The sequence below is a fragment of the Brienomyrus brachyistius genome, chromosome 14, assembly GCF_023856365.1.
Source record: "Brienomyrus brachyistius isolate T26 chromosome 14, BBRACH_0.4, whole genome shotgun sequence".
Lineage (NCBI taxonomy): Eukaryota > Metazoa > Chordata > Actinopteri > Osteoglossiformes > Mormyridae > Brienomyrus > Brienomyrus brachyistius.
In genome coordinates this window covers 25,426,947-25,444,976 of record NC_064546.1, presented here as the reverse complement: position 1 = coordinate 25,444,976, position 18,030 = coordinate 25,426,947, and the positions used below count along the sequence as shown (strand labels likewise).

General features: G+C 38.0%; 1 protein-coding gene across 1 annotated transcript; it reads right to left on the bottom strand.

Annotated features, from left to right (window-relative positions):
- Window positions 1-5,763: 5,763 nt before the first annotated feature.
- Window positions 5,764-11,382, bottom strand: pax1a (paired box 1a). Its single transcript, XM_048975613.1, has 5 exons — window positions 11,070-11,382; window positions 9,948-10,565; window positions 8,865-8,998; window positions 8,233-8,440; window positions 5,764-6,455 (listed from the first exon to the last, which is right to left on the bottom strand). The coding sequence occupies exons 1-5, from the start codon at window positions 11,071-11,073 to the stop codon at window positions 6,364-6,366; spliced, it is 1,056 nt and encodes a 351-aa protein (XP_048831570.1). The 5' UTR covers window positions 11,074-11,382; the 3' UTR covers window positions 5,764-6,363.
- Between the last annotated feature and the right edge of the window lie 6,648 nt (window positions 11,383-18,030).

Sequence of the window (18,030 nt, the reverse complement as noted above, 5' to 3'; positions counted from 1 at the left end):
AGTTATATTTAAAATACTATTGTCTAAATCCAGTACCAACACGTGCAAAAACCCCATTGGGAATTTTCCGGAGTGTCTCTGGGAATTGCCTGTTAATAGTACAAGCTAATCTTCGTCATTAGACATCATTAAAGTTCAAACTTCTGTAACGGCAAAGTTAAAATCCAGTGTGGAAAAACATCAGCCGTAACTTGCAGGACCTTTGCATCTCACCATAAAATCCTGCTTACAGAAATGACTGGCATAGTTAATTTTGGGGTGTCATTATACCATTATAACATCACAGAAAGAATGCGCGCGTAAACAGGTGGACGTTCGTGCGCACGCCTCTAATCATCCCCTAATTATTCACGGCAATCTCAGGTGAATCGCTGGCGGAGCGTCTTTCACACGTGACTTAACGGCACTCTCCTTCGTCAGTATTGCCGTTTCTTTTTACGGTGCGCTTGACTGGCTAGCGAAGATTTTCGGACTTTTGACTTAGGGTGAGGTGGTTGCTCGGTTTCCTCTGTAACCTCCCTGATGTCATTACCTGTGTCCCAGAAGTTTCTTTCAGAAAGTCTTTGATACAGAGTTGGCCAGCTCAGGGTGGCATATCTAGCTTTTGAAACAATAAAACAGGGGCTAAGTAAAGTTTACCTGGGTCTTGACGATTTTTTGTTTTGAAGGAAAATTAGCATCGGGGCAAAAATACTCGTGGCTAGGCTTAAAATATCCGGACCCAACGATGCACATGATCCAGGTTCTTCCAAGCCTCCAATCGTAATATAACTGTAGTTGAAAACATTTCCTGTTTGAGATATTAGGCCTCAGAGCTCACAGGAAAGCTGCAGCTCGGAGCAGGTGTTATAGGGGCCTGGTTCACTAGTGGTACATAACTGAAACATCTACTTGCAAATTGCCTCTTCAGATAATTAACAAAAAAGAGTAAAATGATTGTGTTTGTATGAGAATATATGTTATGGATGATTTAAAGATGAAAACATAGTCCCTGAAGATTGAGGACTCATTTTATTGTTTTTAAACCGTTAGTGCTGACACAAAGCTTTGCATTTTATGTTAGTGACGCAGACGTTAATCATTTTACACAACCATAGACTGTGCTGAATTCTGAGACAGTGTCCTTTTAAGGCTGGATTTGAAGAACAAATGCATCACTGATGTGTGACAAGGCTGCTCCATTTCAAAGGCTCCTTCAAATGCAGCCTAGAAATGCATCCCTTTGCTGTGTCGGGAAGGAGCCACCTAATAGATCCTTCACAGCCCAAAGTATCCCAATATATATTGCATGGACCATCAAAGGATAAAACGTATATACAGACCCTGAATTCGGACACAGCCGTAGAGTAACTCTTAGGTTATGGTGAATGACAAATGAAAATTGTTACGCATGTTAGTGTTGGATGTTTTCCACCAACTGAAATTGTTAATTGATTGATTGCTTTGCACCTGCTTGGTCTGCTAATCAGAAACATGCCTTAAGAAGGGAGGTTTGCGCAAAGAGTGAGTTTAGTCAGTAACGGAGGCTGTGGCAGCTGCCTGTCGTTTCATAGCCTTGGTAACAAATGAATTTGCGTTTTTGTTATTTTATCATTTCACTCATCTTGCTCATTTTGCTATTAGATTATTTCTCCAGCCCTGAATTCCAGCTTCCCTCTTAACAGGACTGAAGTCACCAGCTAGCATTGTAACGCACTCTGTGTGGTGTAGTACTGCCTGTGCGGGGCCTGTACACCTAACTGTGCTTTACGCATGTGTGTGCACCTGTGAGAGAAATTATTCTTTCGCTAAGGAATAGATTTCAGGCGACATTTGAAACCTTAAGTGCTCTGGCAATGTGAGGACAGTTTGTCATTAACAGTGTTCAGGAGTTCCCTCCTTCCTGCCACCTCTCTCTCTGACCCCTAACAAGGAACCCCCCCCAACCCATCCACCCACCCGGGTTTTGAGGAATAATAGTCAGTGTGGCTGTATTGTACACCTTTGTCTCAGCTGTGAGATAAGCAAGGACTTCAAGACAACCTGAGACTTGTTAGTAACTGCAGGGGAAAATGAAGTCTGATTACGGACTTGAAAACTAGAGCCTTTTCATTGTCATGGTTGTTGCTCTTCACTCTTTGTGGAGATTCTCTGGTAAAATTGCGTTTGATCCCTATTGAAGTGTTTTTTTTTTGTTTGTTTTTTTTGCTGATGATGCAATGGAACAGAACTATTATTCTAATACCCCAGATTGGGCTCAGACAGCACATCATGCAAAGTGTAGCAGCAAAATACTGAAAACGTCTGAAATCCTAACGTAGCACCACATAAATAGGGCACAAATTAGCAAGTCTTTGCTCAGGACCAGAAAAGGAAGACAATCGAATGATCTAATGATAATTAAACGGTTTAGCTTCTGCTAAGTCTGTTCTTTAAACAGTTGTAAACTCTCCCTTCACCGATAGCCTTTTAAGTTTTAGGCAATATCAACTTCCACATATCTGGGTGCACAGGCAAACTTCCCTCCCAAAAATTTTATATCTGTTACGTGAAAACACGGGTTTTTTAGCGCAATCGTTTTACATAATGAAAAATATATGGTTTTAATATATTAGTTTCGCCAGAACTTGATGGATACGATAAAATTGGGGAATTTTAACAGAGATTGATAAAACAAGCAATTCGCTTTAAAAAAAATTCCGTTTTTATTTTGCTTGCTTACTCTTCACCTTTACTTTTGTTTTAATATCATGTGTACACTTACGGCGCAAATTGCTCATAGAAAAGTCATTTTCAAAAGGAAACAAATAATCTGACGACAACCTTGTTGGTACGATTTACAAATATATATTTTTCTCTCTTTCAGCCAAATGCGGAAGGTCCATCAAAAATACTAGGCTACGCTTTATCCTGAAGCTTCTGTATTTTCGTTCGTTACGTGATAATGACACGAGGACCGCTGATTGTATCAACTGAAATAATAACAAAAATTCAAATTATTCAATCATTCAAACCTCCATCCCTAAATTCGCGTGTCAAATATCGCAATAAATACACGTTATTTGCAGAGCGATGTTATTTTAGAATTATATGATAATTCGTTGTTATTCGTAATTGCGTGAGAAATAATAAGTTACATGATAAATTATTAGTTATTGTAATCAACTAACATTTTGTGTGTGTGTGCGTATATACAAATTACATATACGATTAAAATATTTATGAAAATATTTACAGTGAAATATGCACGGGTTATACAGATCTATTATATCCAAGTTCTTCGTAGCAATGCTTAAACCAAGAAATTTAGTTTTACTGCATTATAAGATTAGCTTCTTCTTATTCTTATTATTATTATTATTATTTTATTATTATTATTATTATTGCTATATTCTAGTCTTGTGCATAACTTTCATTGATATTTCATGTTCTAACGACTTTTATGCATGACATTTATTGTTGTTATGGACAAGCGGCGTAACACTGTTTCTCTTTCTTAAACATCAGTCACCACTAACACTTCCTAACGTCACTATACCCAGAATGCTCCAGGCTGCTGATAACTCGGGGTCAGGCGTGCTGACAGGTGTCAATGGGAGGCGTATCTATTTGGCTCACTGTCTGGCGATAAACGCTCCTACACATTGACCTTCAGTAGCCGTGTGCTTCCCTCAAAACCGTGATCTGCCGAGTACAGCGCACTTGACTCACAAATGAAATTTTGCGGTTTGAACGGCACCAGGGGAAATACATTTGTTCTCTTAGGCAAATACTAACATCGCACGTATAGCTAGAACAATGGTAAATGCGTTTAAAATTAGGACCTATGCTGCGTGTACGGCGCCTGCTGCATTATCTGTTTCTGGGTTTGTCGGGTGACGTATTAACGCAGATACCTGGCGAAGAATAGACCGCTCATGCTGAGCCAACCGAAAGATATCTGTACCCCCAGCACACACGATGACAATTCTTTCCTTTTTGGACACATTGCTGTTCCAGTCTTCATTTAACACACATTTAACATAAAACTGTCTGGGGTTTTATCATCCTTACTCCGGTCTCGCTTGATGAGTCTTAATTACTCCATACATTCAAAAAAAAAATAAAAATCTATAAATATATCCTATTTGGTGTGTGTCTATAGATACGTTCCCTTCATGTTCCGCGTGACCTGTTTTGACTGGGTTGTAATTCCCGACCTGAAAACTGGGAAATGTCTTTAATAGGCCTACTATATTTTAAGAAGCAGAATTACTATCAAAAACACATTAATTAATACACACGCAAACTGTCTCCTTAATGAGTTCTGCATGCTGCTGAATGTTGCTGTTCGGAGTTTTTGGTTTGTTTACATGGACTGAAAATTTCATATTTCATTAGAGAATGTCTAGAAAGGGAAATTAATTTAGGAAAAACAACCTCATTGTATGAATAAATGATTTTTAGCTTTCGATGAATCACGTTAATTTTTTCTTCATGTTTTTAATTTCACGAGTGTTGAGAGTAGAAATGCAACCTATAGTACTTTTCAGGTTTACTAAGCTTATGTCGCCCTAAAAAATGATCTATAATCGACCTGTTAATTATTGCATAATTGAGATAATCAACTGTTTCGTCTGGCACGCAGTTCTGTCCTGCAACCAATAACCCCGCCCCTTTCCAAGCCCCCTACCTCAGAATGCACTGAATTATATTGACCACACAATGAATTTTTGCTTTCGCTAGTAGTTAATACATGTTACACGCCAATCTCTATACGACTCCATTTAAATTCCGCCTTTTTTCCTAACATTTCTTTCATGTAGGATATTTTCACCCATTTTCCCTGTTCATTTCAAAACCAATTTAGGACAGGTAATACGGTTCTTATTCTTATGGTGTTTCTTAACTTCGCCTAAAAACCGACATTCATATCTACAAATAGCTGTTCAATGTGCTTTTCGCAGTGCGCAGACGCACAGGCGCTAGAGAGCATTGGCTTACTTACACCACTAAACATTTTGGTTCAAATAAGTGCTTTGCTTGTTTTATTTATTAAAATGATATTTTACACAGCAACTACTTTGGAAACATCACCACGTGTCACACCCAGTCGGTTTCCTAGTTATTTCTCCGCCTTCGCAGTGACATTGACTCCTAAGCTGCACCTTTAAATTCGTTTTTATTGTAAAATCTCTTCAGTTCGTTTAAATGTTTTCGAATAAATGCCTAACAAGTAGCACATGTAAAACTGGCGAGAACCTGGGCCGATCTGAAACTCATTAGTTTATACGAATGCATATCTTTTTTTTTAATAATGATAGCAATCCTCCTTGGACTTCGGCGCATAGAATTTGCGACTATCCAAAATCCTCCGAATCATACATTCCTGGATCTGTAATGAATTATAGTAAACTAGGCTCGCCACTTCTTCGCCAAACTAGAAACTCAGATACCATCACTTGAGGCGCCGAAATCGGCAAGCCCCATTAAGTCTATTTTTTTGGAAGCTGGCTCAGACAGGAAAGCATGTGGTACCTTAGCGAAAATACAGCCACTTCTGCAGGGAATGCTACTATTCTCTTATTCAGCTATGAACGGTCTTTATCGTTATCCTTGATTATCAAACTAACGCACTGATCAGAAACCTAATCTTGTTGTAAATTATTCAGAATCGCCACGTTTTGTTCTACTTTGCTTTTCTCCAAGTCCTATCAGTCCAAGAATAGCTTAATAAGAACACAGTTAGGTCTATCTCTGAGGTTACCTAAAATACCCCCCACGTAAATAATTTGGACATTGTCATGATGTCTGAGTTGCCTTTATTCAGCACATTTACAAATGATTTATAAAAATATATAACTAAAGCCTTTGTAAATATGTTACATTTACAATCGCTAACTTTGTTCACATCGTCGACCTTGCTGTTTTGTATTTTTTTGCACAAACCAGAATTTTAATAATAGAGAAAAGGTAGGGCTTTTTATGATACAAAGTCAATGGAATTCTTTATTGCGTACGGCATTCTATGTGACAGTTCTTGAAATTTCGATTTCACAATTTTTTAAAAAATATATGTGCATAAGTTTAATGAGATGATGGGATAAACTACCAACCACCAACACCTATTATCGAGAGAAAGCTACTATACAGTTATACATCCTCTTTGTAATTTTACACAAATTCTGTTTCAGACGAAGGCTCACTGGGAAGGCTGTATTGCATGCGCATGCGTCAGGACAGTAAGCTAAATGGGCCCTACCTACAGTTAACACTTCAACTGGCAAATCATAAATACAGTGCTTTCACTTACTGTTTGGATTCTTGAAATGCGCTCAACTAAATAAGGGTCTGCTGCATTATATGATTTTAAGTTCCTGGTGTGGCTGCAGTGACGTCTCTGGGCTATGACGATGAGGTAGGAAGACTCAGTCCATGTACGCTGTTCAGCGCCTCGTGGTGTTGCTTGCTTAAAGGAGTGGGCGGTTTTCTGTCTTCTGCAGAACACAAACATGAGAGGTGTTTTAAATGACGAGTAGGTCATAACTCTTCATCTTTAATTAATATAAGCCTATAACTAATGCTGCCACACACACACATGCTATACATATAGGAAACTGCTAAGGCACGTGCTATCAAATACAGCACGATCAACGTGACTGAACACGTTACGGTGCAGTTTTAGCAAGTGATGAGTGGCGCCCTTATTAATAATACAAATTCTTCTGCTAGATTATATTAACTAACACAAACCCTACTCAACTCACTAAAGTTCCATGGAAACATTCACCTTGCAAATCAATGTAAATAAAATCTGCGGTAGTGTAGAGTAGAAGGGCGGCCAGCTTCCGGCAAAATGCCTACGCGTGTTTGTCTAATTTGTGGAAGTGTCATTTCGACTGTTACATGAAATACATTTTTAATTGACGTTCAGTAAGTGTTCATTAGCTAGTTCTGCTGTAACAATCAATAAGGCTGTTAGATATACAAGACACAAACCGGATGGACGCGGTGCGGCAGAATCCCGTAATCATCCATTGAAAATACGTGACAGTTCGTTACATAGAAGATGAAAAATGGAAAAGTAAGAATTTTTAATCCCCAGTCTTTTTATTTAGTGTTCCCCTCCATCCATAGTATTCTAAATACTCGCCAGTTCCTACAGTTGCGCTAATTACTTATCACCCTCATAATAAATTTATCAGAACGACATCAATAATTTCAAATTCCTTCGATTAAAGTATTAACGGATTAAAATAGTTTGAAACAGTCTGATAGTATATCATTGTATGTTTAACAGGCAAGTATATTGACATGTAAAAGAAAATGAAGATTTCAATAAATTTGTCAAAATTAAATACTTACGATATTTAGATTGAAGAACCCGTGACGCTTAAAAATCACCCGTGGTCTACTTATTAAGTTATCAGTTGATATCAATCAGTGCAAATTGGCATAGAAAATGACTTTTAGAATGTCTTGCCTCTTCAAAATAGCTTTCCGATACGGAACATTTGTTTGAGAGATAAGTAGACTTCATAACAGACAAATGACGATGACGTTCAAGGACTGGAAATGATGTATACTGAATGGACAAATTATCATTCGGAAACATTTTATATCTTAATATTGTGAAGGTTTAATGACGCGAATAAGGGGAAGGTGCAGTCACATTAACTATAGAGAATGCATGGGCTATATGTAGCCAAGGCTCAGTTTATGCTTTTAAGAACTTATAGTATTTTTACAATTTTAAAATCTGAGCAGTTTTGGGCCTTAAGAAGCAGAAACAAGACGTTCACATTTCTTTCTATTAGGAAATAAATAACTTCCAAAGCATTACTGAAAACAAAATATTAAAACATTACCTTTGTTTTTGATGGCAAGATTGTGTTGCGCTAGCAATAATAAATGTAATTTTATTTTCATAAATGTATTATGCCATATGCAGGCTATATTTAGGGCGCTTAAGCCCCAAATGTTTTGTCTGAAAAATAATTATTCCGAAATCATTCAGCGATTTGTCGAGTATTTAGGTAGACCCATACATTTAGTATAATCTAATCGTAACTTCATACTTCATTAATTCGTGGGGGTCGTGTTAACCCCCTAAGGGTCAAATCCCAGAATCGCCCGTCTGGTATTTCGTACCCAGCATTAACTGAATGTCTATGTAACTGCAATCGCATTAAACGAAAGGCGTGACACCGAAAAGCCAGCTGACGACGTTCCCCCCTCCCGCTATCATACGCTATTAAGCAGAACGTGGCCTACCGTCTCGTGATGGGTGCTTGAATACCACCGGAGAGTGGATCTCGCCCCCGTGCATCGTCATCCCACTTCCGGGGTGGGACAGGCCTGCACCCTGAGACTGCCAGTGTCCCGGGGTCACGTAGCTACCTGCCGGCCCGCTATAAACCCCGTACTGATTTGACGGAGAATAGGCGCAAGCTGAGACGTAACTGGACAGAGTTGATGATTGCTAGGGATTCAACAGGAAAAAAATATATATATATAAAACAATACTCCTCTGCTCAATAAAATGCAAGTCAGTTCGATTTAATATGTATTCATGTAATTTATACATTTAACTTATTCTTTGGTTGTATATGGCGAGAAAATAAGATTCTGTATATAAGGAAAGTGGTGAGAGAGAAAACGGTCTTTTAAATAATCCGTCCTAGGGGAGTTTCTGTCTGTGGAAAGGAGCAGGGGGCTAAGTCAAGTTTACCTGGGGTTTGACTGTTTTGTTTCTGAAGGAAGATTAGCATCGGGGCTAAAACACCCCGAGTAATCGGACCTAACGACGAAGATGATCCCTCCCACACAGACCAAAAAAAGAAAATAAACGACGAACATCATGTGTCGTTGATACTGATAACTTTAGCGTCGCATCAGCGGCTCACCTGCGGGTATTTGATATCGGCATCAATAGCTGATTTGTCGATTCCGTTGACACCGTGAGAAGATGGGAAACCCGTTCTGTTTACACCACCCCAGTCCTCCATTTTCGTAGGGTACCCATCGGCTCCAGCAATCGCTGTTAAAAAAGTAGCAGCTATTACACTAGGATCGAACATCGTACAGTAGCCGCAGTCCAAATTTCGTGTTACACCAAGGATATTAAAATGCCATTAATGTTGACATATAATTGGCAAGAATGAATCTGCTTGACAAGAGCGCAATTTTACTGTATTACGAACGATATACTGTATTCTGTGTCTTTAATGTAGCCGAATGAACATAAACGTTTTAATATAATCCATTTATTCTTTTCCATATGTGTGCCATTTTTCACGGCCCTACTGATGATTCATTTTATTTCAATAAAAAGTATGTAACAATCAAATGGATAGCTCTACTAACTTGCATATGATTTAAAAAAAACGAATCACATTGTAAATAAAAATAGGCCTAGGCTTTGTAATGTCGTGAATAATTTGTTGTACAAAATTTTAAATTACTAGCGTTCTAAACGATTTATTGTGACATTTAATATTGATGAAAGTGTTAATTCATACTAAAATACATTACGTTTAGCACTTTTTGATTTCTTTCAAATGGCAGTTTATTTTTGCGCTGGAAACAAATATATCAAAACAAGCAAAAGTTCCTCACCTTCGAGCGAGTGTTTAATTTGATTCGCAACACGAATAAAAGGTTATATGAAAAATAAGAACGTCAAAATTAACAAGTGTTATTTTTTTCCGGTCTGTTGGAGGATGACTGCATCGTGTTAAGTAACAGGCCTGCACTATAAATATATATCTGTAACCGAAAAAAATTCTGCTTAAGTCGAGCATTACGTAATTCGATGTGTGTGATCAAAACACTTCGCAAATTATCATTATCAGTCATTAGAATTAATAATGATGATAATAAATGGTATTGCATGTTTTTTTTTATTTGTTATCTAATTTTAATGTATTATCGTGAAAAGAACACAGAACTGACCAAAATGCAAAACTTAAATAGAAGATTTTACAAACCTGCGGGATCCATGAAGGCTCTTATACCTAAAATGTTGCTGACGGTGTGTGCCGAGGGCCAGGCTCTCGATAAGCTAACGTGTCCCGCCGTGACTGGCACTCCAGGGGGATTCCCAGTCGGTGACATCGTATTGGGGTACGAATAGGGGTAAATGTGGTTATAGGACAGAGCAGTCTGTGGGGGCGGATGCTTTCCACTTTCATACTGGTTCGGTTGAGAGAGATTTCCAATCTTGTTCCTTAAAATGCGGCTTATGGAGCTGACGGAGGGAACGTTGTACTTGTCACAAACACCGTCTGCAAGAAGCCTGTCCCGGATCTCCCAGGCGAAAATCCCCGGGTCGCCTTGTTTGTATTCCCTTATGTTTTTCACCACATTCGGAGTTGTGACCCGGGGTTTGCTTCCTCCGATGGCTCCAGGTAAAATGGAGCCGGTTTCGTTGTACCTAGCCAGGATCTTGCTCACACAGCCGTGGGAGACCCGGAGCTGTCTACTGATGTCACAGGGTCGTATTCCGAGTTGAGCCAGTTCCACGATTCTCAGGCGTATAGCGTTAGGCAGTGGTCTTCCATTAACAAACACGCCGCCTAACTGGTTTACCTCGCCATAGGTTTGCTCTATAAAAGAAGGAACAGATAAGCCGTAACAGCATAAAAACAATATTCTGGCGAGAAAAGTAGGAAAAAGTGAGCACGGAATGAATCGTCCGACCAAATCCTACAATAAGATCTTGAGAAAATGGCGTTCGTATAGAAAAGCTTGTAAAAAATCAATTAAAATCTCTAAAGTTATGTGTTTATATGTTTCCCTGTACACTCACAGTATTTCAGATTCTGATAAGAGAACAATGTCATTTAAGTTGTCTTTTTCGAAATGATTTATAAAATTTTATGCACGATTCAGTGTTTGGTCTGTACCACCACGGTAAAGTGCACTATGCATGCACGATGTTTAACTTAAATTCAAGAACTGAAACACGCAGTAAGTGTTGCAACAAATTCTTAAAAGTCAGCCCAATTTCAAACTTAATTTTGTATCTGGTATTTCTGCATGCATCTTGCACAAGTCCCAATCCCGTCGTCTATCTGTCAGTGATGCATGTGTAGGCAGACGAAGCTTACCCATCTGCTCGCGTTTCGAGATGCTTTCTTGGGAATATTTGTCCTTTAATGGCTGCACGCGCTGAGTCTCCAGCTTTCACAGGCAAAAACAACGAGGCGAGTTTTCAGCCGATCCGAGCTCAGCGCTTTCCTCTCACTTTTGTCGGGGCGAAAATAGCTGTGCGGAATACAGGCGCCGAAGCGATCCTCATCCGATAGAGGGAAATTTGCCTATTCCGGAGGCTGAAGTTCTGTCGGATTAATTTTACGCGTCCTCCACGTCAATCTCGCTGGTTACGCTGGAAGCCCAGGTTTGATTTCATTGGTCCCCTCGACAGTGGATAGGCTGCTCCACATATGTCTCATCCGGTATATGCAATTTAACCTCTCTGTGCATTTCACACCGGGGAAGTGACAGCAACGCCAGACTTGGCTCGAGCGTGTACTTGTAAATTAGAAGAAAGTTAGCTAGTTTTAAATTAGGAGGAAATGTAAAATTGTGGACAGTCTTTGCGGTTTCGATACCCGACCATAAATCAAACGTAATAAAATACCTGACAGTAATATGACCACATTACAAACATCCAATTATTTGCTAAATAACTTTTCATTATAATATGCCAGCTATATTCTAATGACATTGGTGATAACTTTAATCGGGATGCTTATTAAATCTTGAATTCAAATGCTTGTATTTTTGCCAGACTGTCATCGAGGTAAACCTAATGTACAACTCCAGTGTCCAATAGCAAGGTATTAAATTTTACATTTATAGCTATAAAAATCACTTAAAAGAAAAAAACAAACAAATCACCAGGTAAAATGCATTCCCTCTAGGGGGGTTCGCAGTCTGCAGATGTTTTAACATCTGTAACAATTTCCCTGTGTAAATTGTCTCCAGTGTCACTGGAGTGAAACATTTTCGCACAATTATAAAACACAAGGCGCGATTATGAAATATTGCGCTCTTTCCCTGGTCTCAGTCGACATTCTACACGGCATGTGAAAATGCTCAAGCTAATAATCACAGATATTGACTTTTTGACGGGAATAACTGTAACTAGCGCTGATATTGAATAAAAATGTTATGTTCTAATGTATCTAATTTATCCACTTTATTCAATAACTTCCACATTCTGTTGTAGGCCTACATATTTAGTAACTTAATAGTAACTTAATGTAGTTTAGGGAACCGTCCGAAGTTGATATATTTGTTCGCTACTGGGCCTGCACCGATGCTAATTCATATTTTCATTGCTTATAATGACCCCGTTTTATGTCTGGAATATATTCCCATTTTATATGCAATGCGCTTGGGCGATTTATATGAATGTATTGAGTAAATTCCAATACTAAGATACAGCGCAACACGCGGGCAGGGCTTCCTGTGAAAGTCAAGAAGGTACCATTTATACGCTCACAAAATGTCACTTGTAAAAGTTAACAGTCGAACTAGCCGTGACAAGGTGCTGTGTCACTATCCAGTCATTTTTGGTTATCCTTTACATAATGTCATGCAGGAAACGCGCACAGGGAAAAAAAACACAAGTTAAAACAGGGTAAAATTACAGTTTATTTGTTTTAATTTAACGCGCCGTGTATGCGTAACAGTTAATGGTAAACATAATTCTATGAATTATTTATGAAATTAATTAATTTATTCGTAAACATAATCCACAATAGAAATACCACATTTGCCTTGTATTTTTGAGTGGGAAACAACCAGTATAAAGGATCCCGTCAATCGCCAATTTCTTGTTAATTCTCCTGAATCAAATTATAGTTTATGATTTTACCCGGAGTGCATTTGCTGTGAATGTACTGTGTACATCAAACGGTATTAAATACTTTTGCGTCCAGGACCAAATAACAGCAGAGTCGCCCCCGTCTGGGTTGCCCCGATATTACAGTGTTAGCTTTCTTTCTTCTGCAAAACAAAAAAAAAAAAAGTTGAAACAATGTCGTGCTGAAATTTTCGTGCTGGTTATGTTATACCTAAGGACAGGTTTTATGTTTGAAAGGAGAAAGGATCATATGCATCCAGCGGTCTATCAGGTATTATTGCGATTATTTTCCCCAATTCTTCCTGTATTGAAAATATATGCACCAGGCTGAAATGTTGTTTCTTGTTTTAAGGCTAAACCGTGTGGAGTCAAATGCAGAACTTTACAAACTCTAAATACATGCAGCATCTAGCGTAATCTGGAATGTTTGCTAAAACGCTGCAATGTACGTTTCCTGTAACCCAGCGTATAGTAACATGTACGCTTGTTGCTAATTTTTGTTCATTTGAATGCCGTTTTGCGGACGTTCTGATACACTGCTGCCTTTATGGCAGTGAAAATATTGATGTCACGAGGCTGCCCGGGAGGAGGTTACATTTAAGTAAATATTAATATGACGACGTACATTTGCTGTAAACCTGTTGTAAAAAAAGAGGAATAATGAAATGCTTTTGGGCAGTTGCTACTTTTAAAAATCGAAAGCATTTACGATGCAACGTAATGATCACTTTGCACTTCACATTGGTGAATTTTTGAAATTAAAAAAACAACGAATTCAGTTTAAATGATTTGTTTGTGTCTGTCCTGTGCTGCTATGCATAAAATGAATATGCTTCTAATTCTGTAATATCTGAAATCGTCAAACTCATAAGCATTTGTATTTTAATTTCCTGTGTTTAATGTAGTGTACCTCTCCCTCATATATGTACTTTGTATATATAATGAAGTTAGTTTATGTAAATTAAACTATTACTTTATATGGGGACTTTGTTTTGTATTTACAAGCCAAACAAATAAAATAAAAATAAAATGCAATCAGTTCCTCAGTAGCAAATTAATCTGTAATTTTATTTGTATTAATCGGACTGCTGACATTTCAATCGATTTTGCATATATTGTATATTTTCTGCGTTATGTTTATGTCCTTAATTATATGGTTTGACATTTAATTGATTTAGCAGTCTGTGTAGTTTTCCATAATACGCATACATGGCGTATGATATCTCACACATGGATTAATTGTAAATTGCGTATTTTAGACAGAGGTGCAGTTCACAATATAATGTGACACTATCGAAACATTTACAATTTTCTATAAACCATAACATAACGATGACAGAAACTTTTTATGTCAATTAGTGATGTAATGTAACAAAACCGAAAACAAATGAATGAAATAATGTATGTATGTAGGCCCATGTATGTATGTACGTATGTATGCATTATTATTATTATTATTATTATTATTATTATTATTATTATGTGACAAATTATGTATAAGAGTACTCATTTGTTTTGTGTTTGAAATTTGCGGATAACCGAGTAGCACAAGAAATAGATAACAGCCTATATTTAAAAGTGACAAACACTAAGGGACGGAATGTTCGGTGTAAAAAGTGACGGCCGTGTGATGGTATAAAATATTCTCGCAGATTTCAGGTAAACTGTTAATTATTGCTCTATCTCTTATGGCGATGACACCAGAAGAGTCACTCAAAAAATAATCAATACGTTTAAATGTCTCTGCATGATTGCGTTATATTCCTCATTTTATGTTTGTGCATGATTTTTAAATTTATAAGCTATGTAATTATGTTTTAGTCAAATGCACCGTGAAAATCATTAAGAACCATACTTGTATGATAGAGTTGTTAAGTAGGCCTACTTCAAATAGATACGACGTAGGATTTCTATTTTTTTTTTTTTCACCATTGAACCATGGCAACATCTCCTTTAGATCTGTAAAGGTAAAATTGAAATGTTCGGGCACCAAATCACGGAGAAACCCATGCGGTAGCCAGTGTTTCAATCCAATTGCCCATCTTCTGAAGACCTGGGTGGCTATGGTGGTGAAAACTGTGAACAATAACTAAGAAAAGAAAGAAAAAACCTGCGAGGTCTGACTCTGGGACTGGAGCACCACGGTCTAGGAGAGACCACAGTTTCACGGCATGACATGCCTGTAGTCATTGCCCGGGTGCAACTGAGGAGGAAGCGGGGGTTCAGTTTTCCGGACGACTCGCAGTGCCCCATGTCTTAGCGCTCGTGCATGTTTTGTTTCAAAAGCGCGGGGAGGGGGGCTTGGTGCACTTGTCAGGCCGTATGATGTTTAAATGCATGGCATGCGAGAGAACACCATGGCTGAATGAATGTTGGTGAGCGCCTCCTCTGTGGCTACATGCGATGGAGTATGTCAGAGCCAGCATCTCCTAGGAAGACGTCGGTCTCCAGGCTCCACTTCCACAGCCCCCTCCTCTTGTGTGTACTTAAGTGTAATAGGACTCTACTGCGTACTAATTCCGTCTTAAAGCACCTTCTCTACTAAACGCGGTATATCTCTGCCCTGTATGCATGGATTCAGGGAACTAATCGGTACATCAGTTTAGTCATAAGTATGCATGAATAGTATCTACAATATAAAAAAACCTACCGTTTTCGAACGTTTGTTTCGAACGCACCGTTTTTTTTAATGAGGAAAAATGCCATGAAAAATGGTTCATTCGGTTGCACGCGGGGATGACGCTACGCCTATATCCGACTGTTTGTGTCTGTCTAGCTGTTCTTCCAGTTTGTATAATGAGACATCACCGAGGTGCTCAGTCTAATCTCAGATTGCTTATGGTATCATTCAGATTATCAAATTAAACTTTATGAAAGATTTTACAGTGGTATTGTAGGCCTTGAGATTATGTGCAGTAGCCTAGAGAAATCAGTTTTACACCGTTTAACACCAAGTCGCCAGAGGTAGCCTACATCCATGTATTTTTGTGGGCACTTACTGTTTTATCTCATCATTAATCTAGCGCAGTATATTAATATCGGGTAGAAGATACAATGTTGTTGGAGACTGTAGATCATGGTTCTTCGAAGCATGCTCTTTGTCTCCAAACAATTCCCTGATTTCGAGTAGGCTAGGTAATGGATGCGGGCACATCGTATTTTTTGTTCTTATGGTTATTGAGACAACAGCCCGTAATATGATCTATCGTAAGCGGATTATTGTCACCTGAAGATAATTACATTATTCCATTTGGATTTTAAACGTTAGTGGTCTAGCCACATGGAACCTGATTCACTCATGGGTGCCGCGAGAATCCACCGGCAGAAACGGAGAGGGCTACCACATTCAAATGATTATCTAAATGAGGCTTCTTACAGGGAAACGCCGCTGTATGCTGGGTCATTAAGGGCCACGTGACATCCGTACACTAACCCACCTTCCGACAAATAATTTTAGTGCTTGCAGTGGTCACGATAGTCATAATAATAGCACCAGCAACAACCTAATGCCGAAATACATCTGAAAGCAGCATAGACGAAAATAAACAGAGGCCGTGACGACGTACGAAACGCACAATGAAATAAATATCTGCATTTAAAATAGTGACACCGCTTTCGAGGCAAATATTTCATTAGAACAGTTGAGTAAAGAAGCACGTTATGTATGCATGTGTGTGTGTGGGTATATATATGCACTTTGAAGAATTGCGTTTAATAATATTGCTCGATATATATCTATGTGTGTGTGTGTGCGCGCGCGCATAATTGCTAATTTTGATTATTTGAATATGCTTGGTGAAGTTTTCCCTCAGCACCGAGCAATTTCACCGCATGCTACTTAAATGCAATTCTTAAAACACTCCAGTTACAATTATATGATTTGGAAATGTTTCCATACTTCAACATTCAGTTGGATTTTTTTTCTAAAATATCATAGCTTCAGCGTAAAAGAAATTAATATATATACCAAGGTTATTGTATTTTTTATTATCTACATTATTATTCTGCAGAGGTTTTATAATATTTGTGCAGCTCAATAAAAGGTAAGTAAGGTGAACATTTTACAGAAAATTTTACAAAATACGATTTCAAAAGTTATGTATTTCTCAACTGAACCAAATAACTCCGAAATATAAATATATAAATGTATAATTATTTTTTGGTTAAATTATACAATGAATGATGCAATGCCGCGTCCTAATTTCTACTTGTTGAGGGATTTGTTGTGAGAAATAGCATTGCCAATGGATTAAAAAGTATTAAAATGTTAAATACTTATGTGTAGGCAATAGGTTACACGTAACCCTTAAGATGTTTTTGGATGTATTCAACAGAAAGAACCGTAATTTGCCAATATCAATATACACAAAGTGTGCTCTGGATGCAGCCATTTTACTTTTCGAAATTACTTCAAACTGTATATTTCACCTTGCTTGTCTTGTCTTATAAATTGACTGTTAAAAACGCATACTAGTTCTAGCAATTATTTTAACCCTAAACTGCTTAATACAGGCGAGTTGGATGTAAAGCAAACGAACCATCGTATTCATAAGATAAATGTAGACGAAGAATTTGTTCCTGTTTCTCTGACGTTTCTTGAAATAATTGATGCCTATAATACTTTTTTCTGTCATATGGTTTCTCGTGTTTTCAATTTTCTTTTTTTCTTCGGAAAGACCATTTTTCCCCATTGAAGACACGTTGCGCCTTCGGTTTTGATTTAGTGTTTGTGAGTTTTGCGGTCTCAGTGCCTAGTATGGAAATTATTACGCAAGGTCCAGATGACCGTGCGCGCGGGTCTAACATTAAGCGTAAAGGACAAAAACCGCATCGCGAGCGTCTTTTATGATGAATCTACGTTTGTTATCACATATATTCGGACGCGAATTATTTGTAAAGTGAATGTTTCGCGTAAGCCCATTCTTGTCTACCGAAGCACGGTCAGTTGGTTCAGGCATAAATGTTTACATTGAAGTGTCATTAATTCTATTTCTCCAAAAAGATTCCATTATTGTACGCATTATAACAAATAATATAATTGTAGCGTTATTCATTGTCACCGTAGCTCATTATTACTATTGTTGTTGTTGATCATGTTGATGTTACATTTTCCACATTTAAATATTTGGAATAAATACAAACTTTTGCGACAATATTACATATTCATTGAACATCCATACAAACAGTTTCTTTCTTTA